The sequence below is a fragment of the Mauremys reevesii genome, linkage group 8, assembly GCF_016161935.1.
Source record: "Mauremys reevesii isolate NIE-2019 linkage group 8, ASM1616193v1, whole genome shotgun sequence".
In the NCBI taxonomy this organism is placed as follows: Eukaryota; Metazoa; Chordata; order Testudines; family Geoemydidae; genus Mauremys; species Mauremys reevesii.
Window position 1 is genome coordinate 37,428,574 of NC_052630.1, and position 26,253 is coordinate 37,454,826.

The window sequence follows — 26,253 nt, forward strand, 5'->3', positions numbered from 1 at the left end:
CTCTGACCTGGGAAGCCCCCCTCTCTCACGACACACAGTTCTCTCCATCACGCTAGCAGACATCAATGACAACACGCCACAGTTCGAGAGAACTTCTTATGAAGTCCTCGTGAAAGAGAACAACCCGGTGGGGGAAATACTGGTCACGGTATCCGCAACCGATCCTGATTTGGACCAGAACTCGCTCCTTTCCTATTCTGTTCTGAGCAGCCCAGGGAAAGGTCCCGCTGCGGATCCCTCCGCATACATCTCCATAAACCCAACAAGTGGGCAGGTTTCGGCGAAGCTGCCTTTTGATTACGAGCAAACCACTTATTTCCAGTTCCAGGTGGAAGCCTCAGATGGCGGCTCTCCCGCTCTCAGCAGCAGGACAGTGGTCCACGTCTTCGTCACAGACCAAAATGACAACGCCCCAGGGATCCAGTTCCCTTTGACCGGGAAGGACTCAGTAGTCCAGTTCAGGATTCCCCGCTCTACCAGCCCCCAGGCCTTAATAACGAAGATCATAGCGGTGGACCTAGACTCTGGACGAAATGCATGGCTCGCCTACCATTTAATGCAGGCAACCGATCCCAGTCTCTTCGGGGTGGCCCTGCGCTCCGGAGAAATCCGGACCACTCGAGCCCTCCAGGAGCAGGATGCTGCCACGCAGGAACTCTTCTTGGTAGTCAAAGACTCAGGCGAGCCGCCCATGTCCACCTCAGTCACCGTGCTGGTGTTGCTGGAGGAGAATGCCCCCGAAGCCTTCCTTGGGTTAAAGGCTCAGGCGGCGGAAAGTGAGAGCGTCCCCAGGTTAACCCTGTATTTAATCATTTCATTAGCAATAATCTCAGCGTTGTCATTGGCTGCTTTGGTGGGGCTGGGTGTCAGGTGTGTCAGGGGAGACGGACGTGCTGCGGTTGGCAGCTGTGTGAAAGCGGACACGCTCCGGATGCCCCCAAACCCCTTGCTCGGACACGTACAGTACCAGCCCAGCCTGGGGGACGCCACGATCGACGTGCAGGTGACTGCCACGGCCCCCCCTGCCCGGAGGTATAGATCCTGCTTCTCTCCAGTCTCGGACATCAGCGAGTTCATGTTCATGAAACCCTCTGTGAGCCTCGGAAACAGCTCGGGCAACAGCCCGCCTGATCGCAGCTTCTCCACTGAGGTGAGCTCCCTGAACGTGCCTGTGCAGTGTCCCCAGCTGACCCCGCCGTGTGACCTGCAGCGTATCTGGCTGGGTCGGTGTGTTGCAAAGGCACACGAGACGTGCTATAGACAGCGCTAACCCTCTCGTGCCGGGCCAGGGGAGAGGACACGGCCACTCTCTGTACCGCGTCTGCCCCTGCCCCCCCCTCCCCCTTCAGGTTCTGTGTCAAGTAGCAGCTCTCCCTGAGCGCTCTGCTCAGCACCTGCCCTTTGCATTGGCCACCCCGCCGGAGCTGAACGCACCCCGGGGCTTAGGGTGTCCTTTGCCGGTGACTCACTGCCAGCGTCCCGGCGGTGCAGAGCGGGGGGTGTGGCGGGGCTGCGTGCGTGAAGCGCAGGCTGGGTGAGTTTTGGGGAAGGGGCACTGCTGTCGGGAGGAGGGATAGTCACTTGTCAGCACCCAGCGCCCGCCGACTTTCTGCGACGCTCTTTGCCGGGGAACTGAGCGTTTGAGATCAGCTCCCCTCCCGCTCCTCCGGCCGCAGCCCCCACCCTCCCCCGCCGCTACGCCCTGCAGGGCAGCCGGGAGCGCCCGAGAAACAGACTTCGGGGACACTGGAACCGGCGGCGCGAGTTCCCGGGAGGCAGCGAGCGGGGCGGGAGCCGGGGAGGCGGCGCCGAGTGGCTTCAGACACACACAGCGGAGCGCGGCATGGCCGGGAGACCGAGTCTGCGCTGGCAGCTCCTGCTGCTTGGTGCTTTCCTCTCTCTGCCGGACCTGGCTCGCGCACAGACTCGCTACTCAGTGCCCGAGGGCCTCGAGCCCGGCTCCTTTGTGGGGAACATTGCCAAGGATCTGGGTGTGGACGTGCGGAGCCTGTCAGCCCGCAGCCTGCGACTGGTCAGCGAGGGCGGCCGCCAGCACTTCCAGGTGAACCTGGCCGACGGAGTCCTGCTTGTGAATGAGAAACTAGACCGGGAAGCACTGTGCGGTCGGAGCTCCACGTGCTCCCTGCAGCTCCAGCTGGTGCTGGAGAGCCCGCTACAGCTGCACCGGGTGGAGGTGGAAATCCTGGACGTCAATGACAACGCGCCGCAGTTCCCGAAGAAGGAAGTTTCTTTAGAGATCACCGAGGTAGCGAACCCAGGGACTCGCTTACCCCTGGAGGTAGCAGAAGACCCAGATATGGGCTCCAACTCCATCTCCACCTATGAACTCAGCGCCAGTGACCATTTTGCCCTGAGCATAAATGTAAGAGGAGATGGTGTGAAAATGCCTGAAATCGTGCTGGAGAACGCCTTGGATAGAGAGAAAGTGGCGGCCCATCACTTAACCCTAACAGCTCTCGATGGTGGGGACCCGGTGAGATCAGGCACTGCCAGGATCACAGTTCATGTCCTGGATGCCAACGACAACCCCCCTGTGTGTGATCCGCCAATTTCCAAAGTGTTTCTGGAAGAAAATGTCCTGTCAGGGACGCTGGTTACACAGCTGAACGTCACTGACTTGGACGAAGGCCTGAATGGGCAGGTTGAATATTCGTTCAAAACCAGCAATAATGCCCCCGATACATTCCTCAGGCTGTTCAGCCTGGACCCCCAGACAGGGCAGATCACAACCAAAGCCCCCCTGGATTACGAGGACTCCAGCGCCTACGAGATCACTGTTAGAGCCAGAGACAAGGGCTCTCCCGCAATGGAGGGGCACTGCAGCCTCCGGGTGGAACTGGTGGACGTGAATGATAACAGCCCGGATATTGTGCTGACCTCCCTGTCCAGCCCCGTGCAGGAAGATGCACCCCCGGGGACTGTGATAGCACTGATTGGTGCCAAGGACAGTGACTCTGGGGAAAATGGACACGTCCACCTGCAGATAAGCAATGATCTTCCTTTTAAACTGGTGAGCTCCTTCAAAGGGCATTACTCACTGGTCACTGCTGGGCCTCTGGATCGAGAGAAGGCTGCTGGATACAACATCACTGTTACAGCCACAGATGCTGGGTCCCCTCGAAGGTCCACCGAGCAAACTATCTTCCTGCAGATCTCCGATGTGAACGATAATGTGCCCAGATTTTCCAGCCCCTCCTACACGGCCCACATTCAGGAGAACACCCTTCCTGGGGCCTCTGTGTTCTCTGTATCTGCCTCTGACCCTGATGTGGGCACCAACTCCAAGCTTTCCTACTCCATTCTGGACACTGGCACGCAGGATGTGCCCATCTCAACCTACTTCCACATCAACCCAGAGAATGGCACCATCTACGCCTTACGGGCTCTTGACTATGAGCAGGACAAAGTGTTCCAGGTGCCCGTGGAGGTGCAGGACGCTGGGTCCCCTGCCCTGAGTAGCACCGCCATGCTCCACCTGTTTGTCCTGGATCAGAACGACAATGCGCCTACCATTGTGTACCCACCTGTCCTCAGGGGCTCCGCCTTCCAACAGACAGTCCCCTCCTCAGCAGAACCCGGCTACTTGGTCACCAAGATTGTGGCGGTGGATGCTGACAGCGGCCACAATGCCTGGCTCTCCTACCAGCTCCAGGAGACCAGTGAGCCATGTCCCTTCCGGGTGGAGCTCCGCTCTGGAGAGATCCGAATAACTGAGGCACTTAGGGAGTCAGAAGCACCCCACAGGCTGGTGGTCCAGGTGAGGGACAATGGGATTCCCTCCCTGTCTGCCTCAGTGGCTCTAGTAATCTCCCCCGAGGAGAATGCAGTACAAGACTTTGCCAAGGCCTTGGACCTTCCCAAATTGCCTTCCAGAGCATCCAGCGTCACTCTCTACCTCATCATCTCCCTGGTAGCCATTTCCATGGTGTCATGCGTGATGCTGGCTGTCCTAGGCACCAGGTGCCTCAAATCAGTCTCCACAGCTGCAGGCTGGCCCCTCTCACACTGTTGTAGGAGGACAGGCCGCAAGTCCACATCTAACTTCCCTGGGCAGTTGAATCCGGACGGTTTCATCAAGTATCTGGATGTGGGTGGAGCTGGGCTGGTGTCCCAGGCACAACACTACAAGTCTTGTTTCTCTCCAATGTCTGATCAAGGGGATTTCCTCTTCGTAAAACCTTTCAGCCATTCCACTACCGGGGAGAGCATGGCTGCCTTTGATCAGGTGGCCAGTGCTTTAGTGAGTCCCTGTGACGGGGTAAGCTGTGTGTGTGTCCTGCTGTCCTTTCTGTTCAGAGTCCCTGTTCATAAATATCCACTCTTCCCCTTCAGTCCTTTCAATCCACTTTGGCCTCCTGAGGAAAGTGCATTACCTCCACCTGTCCAGCAAGAGATAGGGGGAAAAGTCGGGGCTCTGCATAATGGAGGTGGGATGCCTGGGTGGGAATAGCATCTAACACTTCAGGACCAGAGCCCGAAATTGAGAGTGACTGGCCCAGGTAACTGCAGCTTCTCCTTAAACCATTCTTTGATAACATATTCTAAGTTTTGTAAGTGACACGTTGCATTGTTATATGCAGTGTTACTATAGCTGTGTTGGTCCCAGGATATTAGAGAGCCAAAGTGGGTGAGGTCATATCTTTTATTGGACCAACTTATTATGTTGGATAGAGAGGCAAGCTTTTCAGCTTTTCTTCAAGTTAAATGTGAAGTTTTTTGTATTTACCTCTTACTGCTTTATTCTGCATGTGAAGCTGGACTTGGAACTGAGTAGTTTGCTAAACAAAGTTTATCTGTTTTGATCTTTTAGTATTTTGTAGGTGTGTGGCAGAAACTTTTCACTTGATGATGTATTGTACTACATGCTGATCACGTCATGATGACAACTCCGGCCAAAATTTTCAAACTTGGAAGCATAAATACGTAGCCCCAGTTTTAGAGGTGCTTGGTACCTGCAGCTCCCACTGAACTCAGTGAGATCAGAGGACGCTCAGGACAGTTGAAAATAAGGCTCTTTTTATTTAGATGCCTATACGTGGCTATAAATGCCTAAATTTAGGCATCCAGGTTTGATCATTTTGGGATCCAGCTCTAAAATTATTTTTGTCAGTAACTGTATGTCCTAAAATTGAAAGTGACAATTACAGTAACATTTCAGAAAATAAATAGAGACGTCATCATTTACAAATTGTGTGTCTATATATGTATTGTTGTGTGTGTGTGTGTGTGTGTAAATATTTTTTTAAAAAGTAAAAGATAGATACTTTTTAATTTGCATAAATACAGCTTGGATGACAAAGGGACTCCTTTGTGGGGAAGTTAGTAGTTATTCTGAGGCTTTTCTTTACATCATGAAAGCTGTAGGTAAATTAGTAATATCACAACTTCTGCCAAATAAAAACTAGGTCAGCTGTATCTAGCTTCCATTTTCCTTAGTAAACTCCTGTTCTGCTTTATAAAGCCTAAACTGCTCATTCCGAAGATAACCCAGGAGACATCTTTACAGTGCTAAGGGCAGCACGCTATTACTGCAGAGTTAATTAAGAAGATAGCTAGAAGTCTGTGATTTTTGGAAGTACTTGTATTTCAGACAGAAAACAGTTCTCCCTTTTAACTCTCCTTACAAAGACTTAATACATAGAGCTGTTTCATATATTCCTTTATTTACAAACTGCCCCTTGTCTGATAATAAAACTCTGGGTGGAAAGTGATACAGGGCCCACTAATCAAGTTCCATAGTGGTCTGTTATGTCTATAGTCTGTTGTGTCTCCTAAACAAATAATATATTTTGTTGTGGGAGGTGAATTCTTTTCTACATAGACAGAAAAATACTGTAATGCTCCAAGGACACAGTATCCAGGAAAAGATTAATTAAAATATAGAATGTGAAATCAAGACACTGTGCAAGCATTTTTAGAAAGGGAGAAAGGACAAATTAGGAAGTTCTGGTATCATTCCAGCTTCTGGCATTAAAACACATCAATTAACTCTGTTTCTCCCTCAGCTAATTATTTCTGGTACTATAGAGTTCTTCAGATTAAACTGATGCCCTTATCAGTCCATAGCATGCTTCATTTCTTTCACAGCTTGGTTTCCTGAGCTTATTCTGGAAGATTATTCACTGAATTGTTTTGTCATGCTTTTTAGCAATTGTCTTGATTCAGGAATATTCAAGAGGGAGGGGGATCTGGTTGTTTTGTGTCTTTGTTTGTTTGTTTTACCTGGATGGAGAGGTATATTTCTGGTTACTCCACTGAATTTTAAAATTATTCTCTTTCATCTACATTTGTAGCTTCTCCTAAGCATGGATGGATTTTCAGGCTGCAATAATCCTGGATCAGTTTGCTTTGATTTCCAAAGGCAAGAATAGAGGCATTAAATTACTTTTCTGTTTCCCTTGCAGCAAGCTCAGCCTAACCCGGACTGGCGTTTCTCTCAGGCCCAGAGACCTGGAACCAGTGGGTGAGTGAGTCACTTTCTGTTCCTCTGCACACATGCTGGCTTTTCTTATTTTTCTTGTTGATTTTATGATTTCAGTACTGGTGGAAGGTGGCTCTGGAGATGGAGCTTCTCTGCTTATATACAGAATAGATATAGCCTAGGAAGCAGGGCAAGCTTTCTCCCCCGCAAGACTCACCCCCACCCCCACCCTCACCCTGCCTCTGCAGCTCATGCTTGATCTGGAGGGGAACACTCCTGGCCAGAGAGGGGAGTTTAATCTTGTGGGCAATTTAGTCCTTGGCCTCTCTGCTGAGACACCCAAAAAAGGGTCATATTAGTACCAATTCTGCTAGTGTTCTTTGCAGCATCGTCTGTCTAGTTCCCTATACCTGGCTACTGGGAACTGGAATGAGGCCTTGTCTGCACACAAACTTGCATTGAACTAACTCAATGGGTTTGAATTCATACTGTTTGTTGCTCAGTGCAAGCCTGCACATGTGGACACTCGTATTTTGGAATAAGAGTACCATAGTTTGCTTTTGCTTAAATCAGTAAAAAATGGCTCAAGTTAAATCAAAATCAGACACGTTTATTCTAAAATAAAAGTGTTTACACAGAGACTTTCACTTGGTGGTTTAATGATTTCAGTGCAAGTCTAGAATCACTGAAACCTCCAACACATTTTACATTGGTATCGAATTTTGATTACTGTCAATCTGGGCTGGAATTAAACTGTTGATTTATAGGTAAAAGTCTCCATATCATTGTAGCAAACCCCTGAGTTTTCAACTCTCCCTAGCATGCTATTTGTTGTTGTTAGTAGTAGTAGTAGGTAAGAGTATTATTTTCAAAATTTGGCATATGAGTCTCCCCAGGTGGTACCAAATCAGACAGGTACTAGGTAGAATCAGGGAAACTGAGGGACTTCTGTGGATTCCATGTTGATCAGGGAAACTGAGGCTGAGGAGAGCCTATCAAAAACACATGGAATATATGGTCCTTTTGGTCCTCCACTCTCAGCCTGGTTGCCCCCTTCCACCTCCCAGTGGATTATTCTCTGAGCTACCTCCAGCCCTCCTCACATATGCCTGTGGATTTCATGCACAGGCACACACATATTATCAGCTAAGCAGCTGTATCCATCTTACATTTAAACTGTAGGCTCTTTGAGGTGGGGACCAGCTTTCTGTGTTTGTACAGTGCTTGTACACAATGGGCTCCTGAAATATGCCTAGCAAAGTGTCCATGTGGCCATCTGAAATATAAGAGAGACAAGTCATGGGTGAATAGGAGTGTGCAGTAAGGGCTGTTTTCTGGGAACAGAGCCAGGTGCGATCATTCATGAAATCATGCTATAGAGTCAGCCCTGTCACTAAGTAATGTGGCTTGGAATTTATGAGGTTAATTTGGTTACTCAGAATTAAGCAGGAGACTAGCTTGGTTAATTTAGTATGATTTATTTTTGGATTTATAAAAAATGCATCCATCATAATCTCTAGGCACATGTAAATTAATATAAAACATCAACTAACTGCAAACACAATTTATATTTAAAAAAATCAAATCAAGCTCCCACTTCCCCATCCCAAATAACTTGGATTGGAGATTACAATGTTTAAATATTCAAAATAAAATTTATGATCAGACCAACAATCTAGGAGTAAAGCAAGATGCTAAATGGGAAAGTGACAATGAGATTTCAGGTGGTTGCCTTGCTTCTGGGCCAGTGGAGCCAGTGACACAGTGGAAGCAGTACTCTGCCCTTGGAAAAGGGAAGAGACTCCAGTCACCCTGTACTAGTGACCCTACCTGCTGATTCTGCAAAAGTCACCAAGGTGTAGAGATACCAAGATTATCCCCTGCACATTCACACACTTGCCCAATAGATCAGCTCCTGGCATGGCCTGCAGGAACTATTCTTTAGAGGGAGCTTTGATTTGCTTCTGCTTGTTCTTCTGGGCCTGAGTTCAGCAAAACATTAGGGTTTAAGCACAAGTGTTTGCCAAATTGGGCCCCTACTTACAGACTAAGAGTAAGCCAAATGAGTGTCGTACAGATTACTGCTTCTGTTCAGTCTGTCATTGATCTAGCAACGTTACAATTGCCTCCTCGCACCCTGGGCTGTCAACCTCATGCCACATGGTGAGGAGAGAGAAATAGAACTTTGCAATGGAACAACACTTGCTTTTAGCCCTGCGATTGACTGAGTCTATAGAAAAACTATTGGGGTTATTTTAGAGGAGTTTTCTACTGTTAGTTATGTTTTATTCTCTCCCTCTGAACTCTGTATAATTGGATTCCTGGTACTAAGGGAGCCTGGCTTTGCAGATGGAAGAATTTTTTTTTTAAAGTCCCAATAAAACTTTTTAATACTCTCAGAAACATTATTAGCTGTACCATCTTCTGTAAAATATGTGGCATTTACAGAGTTCATGAAGGTGTGGTGTGGCACAAGGGTGTTCCTGGCACTTATGTGACCTGCATAACCCACTTGTGAATTCATCACTCCTTAGTAAAAAGGACAACCATTTCACACCATCAGCTATGTGAATATGATATGTATGTGGGTGGGATTTGCAAAACCATGCACGTGCATCCTCTCTTTCTCTCTCTCTCTCTCTCTCTCTCTCTCGCACGCACGCACGCACTCACTCACTCACTCTCTCTTACTTACCAAAACAGAAACAAAGTTTGTTGATTGCTGGCTAATGTAACGAGAATAAAAACTCTATATCAAGAACACTGCAACTAATTAAATCATAAGTGTTAAAAGTCTGCCAATATTCCTTTAAGGTGATGTAGCTATAGATACCAACAACTTTGCCTTTCATCCATTCTCTTTGCAAAAATCAAAATGTGTGAAAATTCACATTACACACACCAATAACAGCTTCAGGCTACATTCACCCCTGTTCCACTGTGAGCAACTGCACACCAAGGGGAGTCTTTCTGAGGAAGGGTAGGTGGTTGTACTTCTGGGACAGAAAGGACAGAGTTCCAGACTGAGCTTCATAGTCAGTAACAACTGTTCAGGAGTCCCTGCACCCTGAGATTGCCCTACCCCTGCTGGCCTGTTACAGTGAAGTGTAGGTTATCAATGTAATGAAAATAATGAATAAACCACATGTGGCCTCTGTCAGTTAAAGTTTACAGAGAACAGAATTTTGGCCATTACATTGCAGAAGACGTGCTTTAAAAATATATCTTAATCGTGCAGCAATATCAGAAACAAAACAACATAGTTTGGGTAATGTGTAAATAATTTGATCATTAAAATATGTTACATTTATTGGTGATGGTTTCTGGTGAAAGAACAGAGGACCTGGAGCTCTACATCCAGCTCCCAGTGTCTCTGAACTAGAGGGGACCGGAGGAGTAGGGTGTTTCACCTCACCTCCTCCACCTCCTCCCCTGAGTGTTCCGCGTCCCTGCTCCTCCACCTACCTCCCAGCGCTTCTCGCCACCAAACAGCAGTAGCAAGCTGCAGGAGGGAGGGGGAGGAGCGGGAACGTGGCACGCTCAGGGGAAGAGGTAGGGCCAGGCAGAGATTTGAGGAAGGAATCGGAATAGGGGCAGGGAGGGGGCAGAGTTGGAGCGGGGACTTTGGGGAAGGGTTTAGAATGGGGGGTGGAGTTGGGGCAGAGCAGGGGGCAGAGTGGGGGTTGAGCACTCACCGGCGCCAGTAGAAGTCAGTACCTGTAAACAGGGGATGGAACACTTAATGATTACCTGTTCCATTCATTCCCTCGGGGGCACCTAGCATTGGCCACTCTCAGAAGACAGGATATTGGGCTAGATGGACCTTTTGTCTGACCCAGTATGGCCACTCTTAACCCTTGAAAACTGGGGAAGATTTAGATCCAGATCTGGACCCCATCTGTTAATTTGAAGTGAAACTATTTTAAGTCTTTTAAGACAGTCTTTGTAAACTTATATGAGACATGCTATGATCACATACAGTGATATCATCTGCCTCAGAATTAAGGTTCTTATCAGAATGTCTAATGTGAATTTTCACACATCTAGGCTTTTTTAAGTGAATTGTCAGTTATAGGGTTTTCATAATCTTTGGGCCCAATTCACTGATGCTGTCTGCTTTGCACCACTCTAGTTATGCAAAACACCCAAGTAGCTAGCCTAACTGATCCCAGATGGCTCTTACACTACTCATAACATAAAGCAGCTTTAAGATTGCTCTTATTCATGTCAGGAATCAAGCCAGCCCAAAGAACAGGAGAATGTAAAAGTGACTTACAGTCTATTTTGTCCTTTGGCCATTTCTGCTACTAGACACATTAGACACACAAATACACACATCCTTTGCACATGTAATTGAATATCTGAAAATCTATTAAATGTTGTTTAATGTTTGGAAGCAACTGTAATCAGAGTGAAGTTACATGCCTGTGCTCTCCCACCATGATTACAATCTAGTGCTGCATAATGCAGATTGTGGCGTTAGTATCTAGTGTAATGATGCTCATGGGCACAGTAATAATAACTAATAATAAATGTACTCGACTTTTCCTAGGACAGTCACAAAGAGGTTTTGGACCCCGTTAAACCTAAAGGGGCTGCTTAGCCTAGGGCGAATGTTACAGCTTTATCATGTGCCTGAAAGACTGAGACAAGGACATAATGTGTTTGTTGTTTTTTTAATATTGTCTCCCCTATTGCCTAGCAAAGTGTCTATGTGGCCATTTTCTGGACAATGGCCACCCCTCCGTTGTCTTCTACCCTCATCCCAGCCATTGTGTCATTTGCTCATTACACAACAAAGATGATATGAAGGAATAACCTGGGCACAGTGGGTCCAGATAACTGTGTTTATTGACTACAGATAACATTCAAGGCCTAGTTACAGACACTGCTGCTCTGGCAGGGTTCTGGTGGCTTCTGAAACACACAGAATATAGTTAGGGATACTAGAAGGCTCACAAACTATTTGAAGGGATAGTACCTAATACTATACCAGCATAGGAACTGCTTCCACAGTACTGCATGTACAGAATGCTACCATGGCATTACCCCCAGTGCGAGGAGCACTGGAGTGCTCTGAGCTTGTGTTATAATGGAAGCAGGTCCCGTACTGTATATTGCACGTTATTCAATACATAAAGCCTTTGTGATGAGATCAGGGTTGTGCGCACACAGTGCTGCCACTGAAGCAGCTCTTATGCTGGGAGCAGGAAAGCGGATGTTGGAGGAGGGCACAGTCTTTGCACACTGCCACCTAAAGCATGCTTAACAGAGAGGGCTTTTTATTTTTTTTTTTAAATAAAATTAAAGCCCCATGATGTGTCACGCTGTCTGGAGTGGTTCACAGCCATGAGTGCCTACTTCAGAGCAGACTGTCAAAAACAGGGCAGACGCCCCAGACTGATAGTGTGTTCTATTATTAGAGTTCACCAAGCCAGTAACAACTGTGAACTCCTGGATCACTATAACAGTCTCACCATGGAGTCACAGACAGTCCCCTTAGACTCTCCAGTCTATCTTGCTGCTCAGACAAACTGGACTTCGGGATAAATAGTCACTTACACCAAAAATCACACCGCATTCAGGTTGCTTCCAGTCCCAAGAGACCATCACTTACCTCCAGACCAACTGGTACCATAGATTTTAGACCAAAGACAATGCCTGCAGCCAATCCTGTAATAAATTATCTAAATATTTATTAACTAGGAAAAAGAAATAAGAGTTATTTACAGGTTAAAGCAAGCAAACATAGACACACAAATGAGTTACCATTTAAATCCTAAGAGTGACAGAGTTTTAGTGAGCTGTCTATTCAAAATGTCTTTCAGGGCAGACCCAGGAGACAGCCCCTGGGGATCTCTGGCTTCAGTTTAGGTTCTGTCTACTCTGTCAAGTTTCTGCACAGTAAAGCAGCTTTCTGTATTGTAACTCGTGAAGTGTATACACTGCCAAGCCACTTAGTGCACAGAAACTGTGCAGTTGCAGCGCTGTAAAAAAACTACCCTGAGAGACATACAGCTTACTGTGCCTGGGGTACAGCACTGTGGGACCAGTGTATTACAGAGCTGTGATTGGCCTCCTGGAGGTGTCCCACAATGCCTATTCTTGCCTCTCTGGTCATCGGTTTGAACTCTACTGCCCTGCCCTCAGGTGATTAACTGTCATCCCCACCCCGTAAATTCCTTTGGAATTTTGAAAGTCCCCTTCCTGTTTGCTCAGTGATGTGTGCACTGGTCTCGGCACATCTTTCCAGGTGGCCATGCCTGCCCCACGCATCAGACAATCCCCCGCCTCTAGCAATGCCGAGCCGCTGGACCTCATCAACATTTGGGGAGAGGAGGTTGTCCCATACCAGCTGCACTCCAGCCATAGGAATTATGATACCTATGGACAGATTTCACAATGCATGACAGAAAGGGACCATGACCGAGACACACTGCAATGCACGTTCAAAGTAAAGGAGCTGCGGAATGCCTACCACAAGGCACGGGAGGCAAACTGCTGCTCTGGTGCTGCATCCAAGAGCTGCCAGTTCTACAAACAGCTGGATGCGGTACTCAGTGGCAACCCCACCTCCACTGCAAAGACCACTGTGGATACTTCAGTGTCTCCCATGCCAGGCAAGAGTGGACTAAGCCAGGAGGAGGAAATCTTGGATGAGGCTGTGGACAGGGACTCAGACGCAGAGGATGACTTTGAGGCCAGAGATGCATGCAGCCAGGTGCTCTTTTCTATCCTGGAGGAGGCTAGCCAGTCATAGCTGTCAAATGTTGGTGAAGTGCAAACAGGAGAGGAGGTCCCTGGCAAGTGGGTTTGATTTTGGGACTCGCTGAGGTGAGTTGTTGGGGGCAGGAGGGTTGCAGAAAGCACGCTTGTCTCTGTATGATGCACGTACCACCACATGCCTAGTCTGAGTGGCGGAACAGGCTGTTGCTTGACTCCCTCACTTCACAGGAATCTGTCTCAGGGTATGTCTACACTACGAAATTAGGTCAATTTTATAGAAGTCGATTTTTAGAAATCGATTTTATACAGTTGATTGTGTATGTCCCCAGTAAGCACATTAAGTCGGCGGAGTGCATCCTCACTACCATGGCTAGCATCGACTCATGGAGCGGTGCACTGTGGGAAGCTATCCCACAGTTCCCACAGTCTCCATCACCCATTGGAATTCTGGGTTAAGCTCCCAATGCCTGATGGGGCAAAAACATTGTTGTGGGTGGTTTGGGGTACATGCCATCGGTCTCCCCTCCCTCCCTTCTTCTCTCCCTCCCTCTGTGAAAGCAACTGCAGACAATCATTTCATGCCTTTTTTCCTGGGTTACCCATGCAGACACCATAGCATGGCAAGCATGGAGTCTGCTCAGCTCACTGCTGCTGTTGCAAGCATTGTAACCACCTCGCACATTATACTGCAGTATGTGCAGAACCTGGCTAAGAGACGGCAGCACGAGGACGATTGTGAGGAGGACATGGACAGAGACGTTCCTGAAAGCATGGGATGTGGCAATTGGGACATCCTGGTGGCAGTGGGGCTGGTTGATACAGTGGAACGCCGATTCTGGGCCCAGCAAACAAGCACAGACTGGTGGGACCGCATAGTGCTGCAGGTATGAGATGATTCCCAGTGGCTGCGAAACTTTTGGATGTGTAAGGCCACTTTCCTGGAACTCTGTGAGTTGCTTTCCCTTGCCCTGAAGCACAGGAATACCAAGACAAGAGCTGCCCTGACAGTTGAGAAGCTAGTGGTGATAGCCCTGTGGAAGTTTGCAACGCCTGACTGCTACCGATCAGTTGGGAATCAATTTGGAGTGGGCAAATCTACTATGGGGACTGCTATGATTCAAGTAGCCAGTGCAATCATTGACGTTCTGCTATCAAGAGTAGTGATTCTGGGAAATGTGCAGGTCATAGTGGATGGCTTTGCTGCAATGGGTTTCCCTAACTGTGGTGGGGTGACGGACGGAACACATATCCCTATCTTGGCACTGGACCACCTTGCCAACCAGTACATAAACCACAAGGGGTACTTCTCAATGGTGCTGTAAGCACTGATGGATCACAAGGGATGTTTCACCGACATCAACGTGGGATGGCCGGGAAGGGTGCATGACGCTTGCATCTTTAGGAACTCCAGGCTGTTTGAGCAGCTGCAAGAAGGGACTTACTTCCCAGACCAGAAAATTACTGCTGGGGATGTTGAAATGCCAATAGTTATCCTTGGAGACCCAGCCACCTCTTGCTCCTATGGCTCATGAAGCCATACACAGGCAGCCTGGACAGTAGTAAGGAGCAGTTCAACTATAGGCTGAGCAAGTGCAGAATCATGGTACTGGAACCTGCAGCAGCAGATTGGCCAGTATCTCCATGAGAGTTTCCTGGAGATCCCTGAGCCCTGGTCTAAACTACAGGGTTAGGTTGAATTTAACTGCAAAGTTCTAAACACCTGAAAATGTCAGTTCACATTGTTCAGCAGAGACTTGTTAGAGTTTGGCAGTTACATTCTCTGGAGATTCCATCTACACTGAGCATGTTCCAGCTCACGGATACAGGGGCTGAGCAGGACTTTTCCTACAATTGTTTTTCCCAGATTCCAGGTGCCATTATGGGGCCAGGCACAAGAACAGAGAACAACAAGACTGTTTTCTGTGAGCATTAAAAGCCCCTCCCACTGTACCCAGGCAGTATGGAGGAGGAAACCACCTGACTCAAATGCAGAGGGACCTGAAGTGGGGTTGGGAGTAGGATGGGACAAGGTGCCTGGGAGAGTGGGTAGAGGAGAACTGGAACTTAGAGTTCTCAGGTGGGGGGAGAGAGAGAAACTGGGACCTAGGAGGGAGAGATGGGGGCCTGAAGAACCAGTGGGGAAGGGGGAAGACTGAGCTTGCCAAGGAGCTGGGAGGAGGGATACTGGGATCTGAGGAACCAGTTGGGTGGGGCAACTCAGTGCAAGCGGTGGGTGAGACAGATCAGATGAGGAGCTAGGTTGGGTGGAGCTCAGACTGGTTGGACAAGAACCCTGGAGCAAAGACTGGGATGAGGAGCCCAAGGGGGCACTGGGACTGGAGGTAACCCCAAGGCAGAGAGTTGGACTGGCTGGGCAAGGAAACAGGAAAAAGGATGAGAAGTCAGTGAAAAGGGAGAAGGACTGAGCCAAAGAGTTGGTGGTGGGGAAGCAACAGGACACGTACAAGAACAAACTGAGGGGACAGCGCAGAAGGGGTCAGATGTTGGATGGGGGGAAGGGGCAGAAGGGCCTGTGACCACTGGAGATCTCCCTCTCCAGAACCTGGAATTGAGTGCTCTGGGAATTACTCAGGATTCTGAAGGAGACAGTTGTCTGTAGGACCCCACCTCATTTGTTGCAGAAGTCAGCAGCTGTTTAAGAGACTGCAGGAAGAGAAAGGATGTGTAAGGCAATTGAATGAAGCCTGGAGAATTGAAGTCTATCCCTGCCTCTTCCATAGAGTTCTTCTGTGATATTAGAGAGACAAGCTTGGGGGAGGTAATATCTTTTATTGGACCAACTTCTGTTGGTGAGAGAGACAGCTTTCAAGCTTACACAGAGCTCTTCTTCAGCTGTGGGAAACTATACAAAGTGAACCAGATTGTTTAGCATGAGTAGTTAATCCATATTTTAAGGGACCATTCAAGGTGAAGGGGCCCATTAACACCCCTCCAGTCATAGGGAGGAAAGCAGGGCCGCCCAGAGGATTCGGGGGCCTGGGGCAAAGCAATTTCAGGGGCTCCTTCCATAAAAAAATAGTTGCAATACTATAGAATACTATATTCTCGTGGCCCCCCTTTGGGGCCCGGGGCAAATTGCCCCACTTGCCCCCCCCTCTGGGCAGCCCTGGAGGAAAGGAAGGGGAGGGGGAGGGAAAGCAGCTGGGGAAGGGGGTTGCTAGTGGGTTGCAGATTGTTGTAATAAGCCAGAAATCCAGGGTGTCTACGCAGTCCATGATTTTTAGCATCAAGCAAATTTATGAGTTTAAGCTCCCAGGCTCATCTGTTGAAAGTGTTGTGCAGGTGCCTTTTGAGGATGAGGACTGACAGCTCAGATATGGAGTGATCGCTTTGTGAAAAGCGTTCACCTGCAGATGATGTGGGAGTTTTGTCTTTTATAATTTCCCTGTCCAAGTTAATTCAAGAATGTAGTGATGGTCTGCTTTCACCCATATAGTGGCTATTGGAGCATTTAGTGCAGAGGTGACACATGGTGGGCATGTGGGGTCAGATTGGCGTGCCGGGGGTGGGGAGGGAAAGGGACTCTGTCCTTCTCTCCCTGTGCCTCCCCCGAAGGACAAGGGCTGAGCATGCTGGGTGGGGGAAAGCGGGGCTCCAGCTCACTCAGCCCTTGTCCCCAGCAGCCGAGCCCAGGCTGGGAGCCGGCCACTGCTGCCTCCCAGCCAGGCACTCTCAGGCAGAAGTGGCTTCGTCCTGGGGGAAAGGCACAGGGAGAGAAGGACAGAGTCCCTTCCCCCGCACTGGTAACTTTGGTGGGGCAGGGAGAGTGCCGTGGCCCTGGTCTGGGCCCAGGGCAGGGGGGTCACTGGGTAGAGGAAACACATGGGGTGGCCATGTATCCTCCCCTTTAGATTGTGCCCCCCCGGTATGGGGAGGCACGAGTTGTCTATGATTTAGTGCACTGGACATGTTGTGATAGGCATGTGTAGGACCTATGGAACTTGAAAGGTGTTTTGGGGTGTTGGGGTGGGGGTGTTGATCATTGTAGCATTGTTCTGTCAGAAAATATCATCAATGTATCATATATCACCATGAATGGCTGGACTCTTAGGGCTAGTCTACACTTACCTGCCGGGTCGACGCGGTGAGTTCAACTTCTCGGAGTTCGAACTATCGTGTCTAATCTGGACGCGATAGTTCGAACTCCCCGCGCGCTCCGGTCGACTCCAGTACTCCACCACTGCAAACGGCGGTGGCGGAGTCGACCTTGGAGCCGCGGACTTCGATCCCGCAGCGTCTGGACGGGTAAGTAGTTTGAACTAGGGTACTTCGAATTCAGCTACGCTATTCACGTAGCTGAACTTGCGTACCCTAGTTCGACCCCCGCCCTTAGTGTAGACCTGCCCTTAGTAACAATGGCACCGGACTTCCACATGGAGAAATACAAAATATAGTTCAATCACAGTTTTGAAACTCTCTAAAGGATTTCTAAAATAGCTCTTCTGTCAAATAGGTGACGTATACAGAGCACGTGGTATAAACATTTATCAGTACTTATTTAAAGAGCAACATAGAATAGGGCAAGGAATTAGGAGTCAGGAGACATGGAGTCTCTTCCCAGCTCTGATTGCACCCTTTGTCTTTACATAGATTGTAAAATCTCTGAGGCACGGATTGCCTCCTGCCAAGTATCTGTACAGTATCTAGCACAATGGGGCTCTAATGCTGTCTGGGGCCTCTCTGTGCAACTGTCATACAACTAAATAATAGTAACATTTCAGGGGGGCCTTCATAACTCACTTGTGGCTTGCTTTACACAGACCACATCATCTTGTAGTCAGTAGGTTGATGTGGATAATGAGCTTTTGGGATACCCCAGATTTTACTAGACAGCAAATATTGCAAAAGCAATATCTCTGGATACCCCCTACTAGGGCTTCCTCTGCAAATTACACAATAATTTGCATACTGCTCTGAAGATAGTTTGCAACGGCCAATCTCGCCTGGGATATTAGTGGAGTAATATCGAAAATGGAAGGGCATGGATGGCGGGTTAACCCCCCATTCAGGGAGGCTACCCCTAGCCCTGCCCCTTCCATCTGAGCCCCTGCCAGCTTCTGGGGAGAGGGGGATGAGGAGGGATGCAGCGGGCAGGGAGAGGGATGAGGGGGCCTCGGGGGAGTGGGTGTGTGCAGGAGAGGAGGGACGTAGGGAGTGGCAGGTGGTGGGGACCTCATGGGGGAGTGGGGTGGATGAGAGGATGGATGTGGAGTGTGGCGGGAACCTCCAGAGAGGGAGGTGAAGTGGAGGAGAGGAGGGACTCACCATGCAGTGGCAGGCAGTGGAGGCCTCGGAGAAGAGGTGGTGCACAGGTGGGGCCACGGGGAAGAGGTGGTGCCTGCGGTCAGGGGCGGCTCTAGGCACCAGCAAAACAAGCTGGTGCCTAGGGCGGCAAAATGTAGGGGGCGTCCCCTACTGCGGGGGGGGCGGCAGGTTTGGCCGGCGGACCTGCCGCAGTCATGCCTGCGGGAGGTCCACCGGAGCCCCAGGATGACTGGACCTGCCGCAGGCATGACTGCGGAGGGGGCGCTTGTCCCGCGGCTCGTGTGGACCTCCCGCAGGCATCACTGCGGCAGCTCAAGCGGAGCCGCCGGACCCGCGAGCCGTCCGCAGCCGCGGGAGGTTCAGCCGAGCCACGCGGGACCAGCGGTCCCTCTGCAGTCATGCCCGCGGGAGGTCCGCTGCTCCCGCGGCTCCGGGGCGCCTCCCGCGCATGACTGCTTGGGGCGGCCAAAAAGCTAGAGCCGCCCCTGCCTGCGGTGGATCCGTGGCGGCTCCTATTATATCCGCCGCCCGTGTGGAAGGGGAAGATGGTGTCATGGTTAAGGCATCAGCAGACTTTGGTCCAACTCCTGGCCGTGTCACAGGCTTTGTGTGTGACCTTGGGTAAGTCGCTAAGGGCCAGATTGTCAAAGGAATTTAGGTGTCTAAAGATACAGATAAGTACCTGGGCACCTAAATCCCACAGGCCTGTAGTCTCTCAGTACCTCAGTGTCCCATCTGGGAATAATAATCCTTCCTTTGTCTGTGCTGTTTATTCAGTTTCTGATGTCTCTGAGGCAAGGGCTGTTTGTTGCTATGTGTTTGTACACAGCCCACATAAGGAGACCTTGATGTTGGTTGGGGCCTCTAGCTGCTACCATAAATAAATAATAATAACTAATAATTTAATATATAGATCATCTTGGGGCTCTAGGATTATTTCATTGGACCCTTTTGGGGGAAATATGATTGCAAGTCAGTGAGCAAACAGTGTTAAACACAGCTGCTGGCCATCTGGCAAACATTGAGTAGCATGCTGTACTGTATCTAAGGATATAGATTGCAGCTTCATTTAATCAAAACTCCTGGTTAATTGAAGTTCAGTTGTATCCCCTGAGATTTGCAAAGCTGATTGACCGGTCTGTAGTGCTAACAGTCATCCATCAGCTTCCATTGAGCCCTGGGGTTGGGGAACCAGACTTTAAATGCTGGCTATGCTCCTTTAGCCCCCTCTCACTTTCTCACCCTATTGCTATAAGATGATAGTGGTAGCATCTTATTTTCTCCCCTGCCTCTCAGGTTCTGCAGAGCTAGTGAGTGGTATATCTCCCCTCTGCTCTGGGTTTGTGCTTTTTCAGCAGTGGTCAGATGGCTTCCCCCTTCCACCCCCACTTAATCCAAAACCCTGTTAATCCGTAGGCAAGTGGTTCCCAAACTTTTTACTAAGGTGACCCCCCACAACTGCATTTTGTCTTTTGTGTGTGTGTGTGACTCACCTTTACATGTATGCACCCTCTGCCCCGGCACTGAAATCCTAATCCTGGTCTGGTGTGGAGGGGAGAGCCCAGGGCAGCAGGGGGCAGAGGGAGAGTGAACTGAATCTGCACTCACCCCACAGCAGCTTGTTCCATGGGGCTGGGCCTGGCTTCCCATTCTGGGCATTGCAACCAGGCATAATGGTCTCAACACCACTCAGGTTTAGCCCAGAAGCCCCCTCCCTCAATCCCTAGGCCTCCTCTCCCCACCAGGTCAGGAGAAGTATATGTATGATGAGGTCAGGGCCCATCCCCAGACATGGCAACGCATCTACAACCTTCCCGTGATCCACTGGTGGATGAGGACCCGCCATTTGGGAAACACCACCACAGGCTTTAGGTGTCCTCTGAAATCTTCTCATGAATGGGGTTACACAGTGTAGCTTATCTGAAACAACCTAAAGGCCTTCACCTTACATAGCCTTCAGATGGGAATGCAGGGCCCAATCTTGCAAACACTGATGCATATAAGTGATTTTCCTCAATTACATGCACATATGTTTGCAGGATTGGGCCCATAATGCCAAATTTTTAAAGGCATTTAGACACTTAAAGATGCAGATAGGTGCCTGGGGGTGCCATGTGAATTAGGCACCTAGGCCCAGATTCACAAAGGTGCTTAGGCATCTAACTCCCAGACACCTAAATCCCATTTTCAGGTGCCACTGAGATCCACAAAGCACCCACGTGGCTGTCATCTAACCTGTAAGTGCCCAAACTCATTCGGTACCTAAGTTGTTGTGGTACCTAGGCACCTATATTTCTGCCTCGGCGCATGCACAGTGCTTCCTCACTCTGGACATCCAGGTGCCTATTTCTCAACTAAACCCCAGTGCAATTCACGAATCTGGGGGTGGGCCCTGTAACTGTGCCTTAGTGGGTCACAACTGAGGATGCCAAATTCAGGATGAACTGCTGAGAAATAGGGCAAACACACCCAAAACTGGCGGTTATTCTTTTATAAGATATACCAGACCAGCAGGGGCGGCTCTAGAAATCGGGCTGCCCCAAGCAGCGCGGAGCGCTGCGCCGCCCTTCCCCGGTCCCGCGGCGGGTCCCCTCTTCCCGCGGCTCCGGTTGAGCTCCTGCCGGCATGCCTGCGGCAGGTCCACCGGAGCCCGGGACGAGCGGAGTCATGCCTGCGGGAGCTCAACCGGAGCCGCGGGAAGACGGGACCCGCCGCAGTCATGCCTGCGGCAGGTCCCGCAGTCATGCCTGCGGCAGGTCCGCTCGTCCCGGGCTCCGGTGGACCTGCCGCAGGCAGGCATGCCGGCGGGAGCTCCACCGGAGCCAAATGCCGCCCCCCCGGGAAACGGCCGCCCCAAGCGCCTGCTTGGCGCGCTGGTGTCTAGAGCCGCCCCTGCAGACCAGCCACAAAAGTAAACTCCTGTTTCACCGCACTAGCTATCATTCCAGTTCTTATATCACCACCAAAAACACTGGATTCAGAGATGAATGGTTCTTTACAACCAGTCTTATCAGATAAAGGTTCTTCTGATCCCAAAGGACCAGCCACACACCCAGGTCAATATATAACTTAAATCTTACCCAAAACGCACGCTGGTGCCAATCCTTTAGTATCTAAAATCTAAAGGTTTATTGAAAGAAAGAAAGAAAGAAAGAAAGAAAGAAAGAAAGAAAGGTGAGCATTAAAATTGGTTAAAGGAATCAATTATATACAGTAATGGCAAAGTTCTTGGTTCAGGCTTGTAGCAGTGATGGAATGAACTGCTGGCTTAAGTCAAGTCTCTGGAGTACATCCACAGCTTGGATGGGTCATTCAGTCCTTTGTTCAGAGCTTGTTTGTAGCAAGGTTCCTCCAGAAGTAAGAAGCAGGACTGAAGACCAAATGAAGGTGTTTCCAGGGCCTTTTATAGCTTTTGCCATGTGGCGGGCATCCCGTTGTTCTTACTGTGGAAAATTACAGCAACAAGATGGAGTTTGGAGTCACATGGGCAAGTCCCATGTCCATGCATTTTGCCTAGTCACAGCAGGAAATTCTATTAAGTGTAGATGGGTGTCTTCCATGGTCCATTGTTAGTTAAATGTTCTTGATGAGCCTCTTAATTTGAACAGTCCCTCCAAGATGTGCTCGGCATTACCTTGTGGGCGTTACCCCAGGAGCAAACATTTGAAATCCAAGTATAGAGCCAATACTTATAACTTTACGTACAAAAATGATACATGCATACAGATAGCATAATCATAACCAGCAAATCATAACCTTTCCATAGACACCTCACTCGACAACCTTTGTACAGTATTTGTGGCAAATATATAACCGTGGTTGCAACAATGATCTATATTGTCATATTTTAATCAGATAACATCACAGGCCCTCCTTCACCTAACCCATATTCAAGGCCTGATCTGATAGGGGTGCTGAGAGGCTGCCTAAATCCACACAAAACATCAAGGAGAGACAGTTGGACCTCCCTGTAGCTAGGGTGATGAGACGGCAAGTGTGAAAAATTGGGATGAGGGTGGGAGTAACAGGCGTCTATAGAAGACAAAGCCCCAAATATCAAGACATCTGGTCACCCCACCTTTAGCCCAGTAGTTAGGATATTCCCCTTGGGATGGAGACCAATGCTTGAAGTTCCCCCTCTGCATGATAAGTAAGAAATTTGACCAGACACCTGTTACCTCTCAGGTGAGTGCTGGAACTATGGGATATTCTGGTTTGGGTCTCCTCAGTTTCTCCTGCTGAAGTTGCTGCACTATAATTAAATGTTAATTGGGCCAGAGAAAGAACGAGACTTCCTCTGTAGTCCAGAGGTTAGAGCACTCCCCTGAGCGGTGTCAGATCCCTTCTCCTTATCAGTAGAGCCAGTGTTTTTCAGCAATGAAAACACAGTAATTTTAGATTTTCAAAGCTGTATATTTCAGAACTTTTGGATGTGCATTATAGTAATATAAAAATATCATATTTCATTGTAATACTGAAGGCTAAAGCAAGCTGTGCAGTGGGGTGGGGGACAGACGCTGGGCACTGAGGGCTAAAGCCAGCTGTGTGCTGGGGACAGGAGCCAGCTGTGTGCTGGGCAGATGAGTGGGGAGAGGCACTGTGGACACTGCCGAGAGCAGGTGTGAGGGCCGTTCACTCTGCAACATGGCAAGGGAGCCCGGCATCCTGCTGCCAAGTGCCCTGCCCGCCCAGGGGAAGCTCCACAGCGGTTTTGCCAAGCCCAGGTCTGTGTGAGGAAGGGAGAAGTTGGCAGCAAGTCTCAACAGCAGCCAGCCCCCAGGGACTCCAGCAGCGGGGCTTAGGCGGCGATTTAAAGGGCCCAAAGCTCCCACTGCCACTACCCTCTGTGGCCCTTTAAATCGCCACCCGAGTCCCGCTGCTGGAGCCCTGGGGTAGCGGCGGTGGGGCTCTGGCGATGATTTAAGGGGCCAGGGGCTCCCAGCTGCCGCTACTGCAGCAGAGCCCCAGGCCCTTTAAAGCTCCGCCAGCGGCTGGAGCCCCGGGGTGGCAGCAGCAGCCAGGAGCCCCCTCTGATGGTGATTTAAAGTGCCCGGGGCTCCATTGCGGTAATGGCAGCTGGCGCCCTGGGCCCTTTAAATCACCCCCGGGGCTTCCAGCTATCTCTGCAGCTGGTAGCTCCGGGGGTGATTTAAAGGGCCGGGAGCTCCCAGCTGCTGCTACCACAGCCCCAGCCCCTTTAAATCCTAATTTAAAGCGCCCGGGGCTTTAAAGGCCCCGCCTCTTCTGGTAGAGGCCACGCCTCTTCTGGTTGATGTCGCGCCCCTTCCTAAGGACTCTGGAGTACCGGTAAGTCCTTTAAGTTACTTTCCCCCTGCCACCAGCCCTGCTTATCAGATACAAGGGGGACTTGAATTGGTGGTCTTCCATCTCTGGGGGGAATACCCAAGCCACCAAGCTACAGGTTATAAGGGGGAGCTGCTTCTTCTTCTCCAGCTCTTGTGTGTGGAGTTCGGTGACCTCTGAGCATGCGCCACATGACAATTAGGAGCAGTCTTCCCTGGATTTGTGGATAGCTAGCAGAGATAGGTGCCTCCCTGCAGTCTGGACCTAGGTACTGATCTCTGTTAGAGGGGAGGGGCTTAGCACACATCCCTCGCTTCAGCATCTACCATTGGCTTGTTTAGGCAGCTCTCAACTTAGGGCCTATCTACATTTATAGCACTACAGCAACACAGCTGCACCAGTGCAGCTGCACCACTGTAGCGCTTAGTGAAGATGCTACCTTCACCAACAGGAGAACTCCCACACCCTGAGCAACATAGTTATACCGACATACATTTATAAGGTAGACCAGGGCTTAGGGTGACAGCTTTTGTGGATCTCATTCTAAGTTGCCTGTCTCTCTCTGTGCATTGTATAGGGAGCCTAGGTGCCTAAATCAGACTTTGTGGTTCACAGGGTTGTTCTAGTGATTCTCTAGGCACCTTAAAGTTAGGTGTTGCGAAGCTGAGCATGGCAACACCTGAGTTACTCTGTGGGTCCGGGCCCTAGTGAAAACCGCACTGAGTAGCTATCTACATTGTTAGGCACCTACATAGCTGTAAAATCAGGCCCTTCATGATCATTGTTCTTTAAAAGTCCAGGCACAGATCGAGACGTTGGGGAATGTCTTATCTCTAGAATATTTCATTAATGGGTGACCTTATAATAATCAATAGCATTAACTTTCTCTACAGAGCATGGTACTTCTACAGGCAATATCTGACAGAATCCCACCCTCTCTGCTGAGCCTTTGGTAACTCCTCATTTATTTTCTTTTCCTTAGCTCTCAGAATGGAGAAGAAGGTGGAGCTTGGCCAAACAACCAGTTTGATACGGAAATGCTTCAAGCCATGATTCTGGCATCAGCAAATGGTTAGTTTCCTTTAAGCACAAGATAATTGCATCAGTTGTAATGATGTAACATTTAAAGTGCATGTAATAAGATAGGATTTTAATATTATCAGTGGTTCAGAGCAACTGTCCAGGATGATGTGGCTTCCTAAAGTACTTGTTAAGCAAATACCATCAGAATACCATTGGCACTTGTATTACTATGCAAAAGAGACATGAACCGGGGTGCTGGAACAATCTGTATAGTGGGGGTGCTGAGAGCCATTGAATCAAACTGTAAACCCTGCATATGATGGAAACCACTTCAAGCAGCACCACACACATACCCTTGGTTTCAGAACCCATTATATGAATAGGTTAGGATATGAATAGGATACAAATGGGGAATTATTAACATGGAGCAGGGCTTGCAGTTGATGTGAAATAGTCATTCAGTTGTGTAGTAAGGCAGGAGGGTAAAGGCTGAGAATCTCCAGCACCTGCACTCTTGAGAGTGTGGTGTCTGGCTCATAATATGGTGATATGGACTAGAAGAGCCTGTGTTTGGAGTGTCTCTCTCGCTTTTTAAAAATATGTATGTGTAGTTGTATAGAATGTCTGATCCCAATATAAAACAAATATGCAATGTCTGATTTGATACACCAGTACATGCGAGGGGACACCATTTTTGTGTGAATTTGAGAAAAGGAGCAAGTTGGGAGACTTGGCTGTGAATAGGACATGGAAACACAGTATTGGAAACATAGGATTTGCTATAGTGGATCCCAAGGCCCATCTACTCCAGTATCCTGTCTCCAGCAGTGACCAGCACCAGATGATTCAGCGGAAGGTGCAGTAGACAGATGTCGGATAGCTCAGTGGTTTGAGCATTGGCCTGCTAAATCCAGGGTTGTGAGTTCAATCCTTGAGGGGGCCACTTAGGGATCTGGGGCAAAAATCAGTACTTGGTCCTGCTAGTGAAGGCAGGAGGCTGGACTTGATGACCTTTCAAGGTCCCTTCCAGCTCTATGAGATTAGTATATCTCCAATTATAATCTGTGCCCCTCTTCCCCATTCTCACATATGAGGGCAGGAGTAACGTGTTAGTAGCAGAAAAGAGACATTTTTTCATTTTGGAACAAAGGGACAGATTTTTAAACAAGAGAACTCCTTTTTTACAGGGACAATTTTGCACCCATGAAAAACTGTGATCACAAATATTAGTTGGTAGATGTTTAATGACCAGGCTGTACCCACACATCCAAGAATTATTCTAGCTGCCAGCTCATTTTGGTAAGAAAATACAGACACATTTTTAGTGCTGACAGCAAAAGAGAGGGATAACTGAATATCTGCCTCACCAGCTTTAAAATACTTTATTTGCAATTATTATGCTTGTGGTTTGCGTGTGGGGTTTTGTTTGTTTGTTTGTTTGTTTAACTTTTACCACCTATTGTTATGTGAGA

At 49.1% G+C, this 26,253-nt stretch overlaps 2 protein-coding genes across 2 annotated transcripts in view; both read left to right on the forward strand.

The window, feature by feature from the left end:
- LOC120369813 (protocadherin gamma-B1-like) overlaps positions 1-6,477 on the forward strand; it is a 101,304-nt gene extending 94,827 nt beyond the window's left edge. The window contains exon 3 of the mRNA XM_039483485.1: positions 6,426-6,477. The gene's annotated coding sequence lies outside the window, so the exon portion shown is untranslated. The remainder of the gene's footprint in view (positions 1-6,425) is intronic.
- Positions 1-26,253, forward strand: part of LOC120370247 (protocadherin gamma-B5-like) — a 234,953-nt gene that overhangs the window by 193,989 nt on the left and 14,711 nt on the right. The window contains exons 3-4 of the mRNA XM_039484632.1: positions 6,426-6,484; positions 24,741-24,829. Of these exons, the coding sequence (XP_039340566.1) occupies positions 6,426-6,484; positions 24,741-24,829 (148 nt within the window). The remainder of the gene's footprint in view (positions 1-6,425; positions 6,485-24,740; positions 24,830-26,253) is intronic.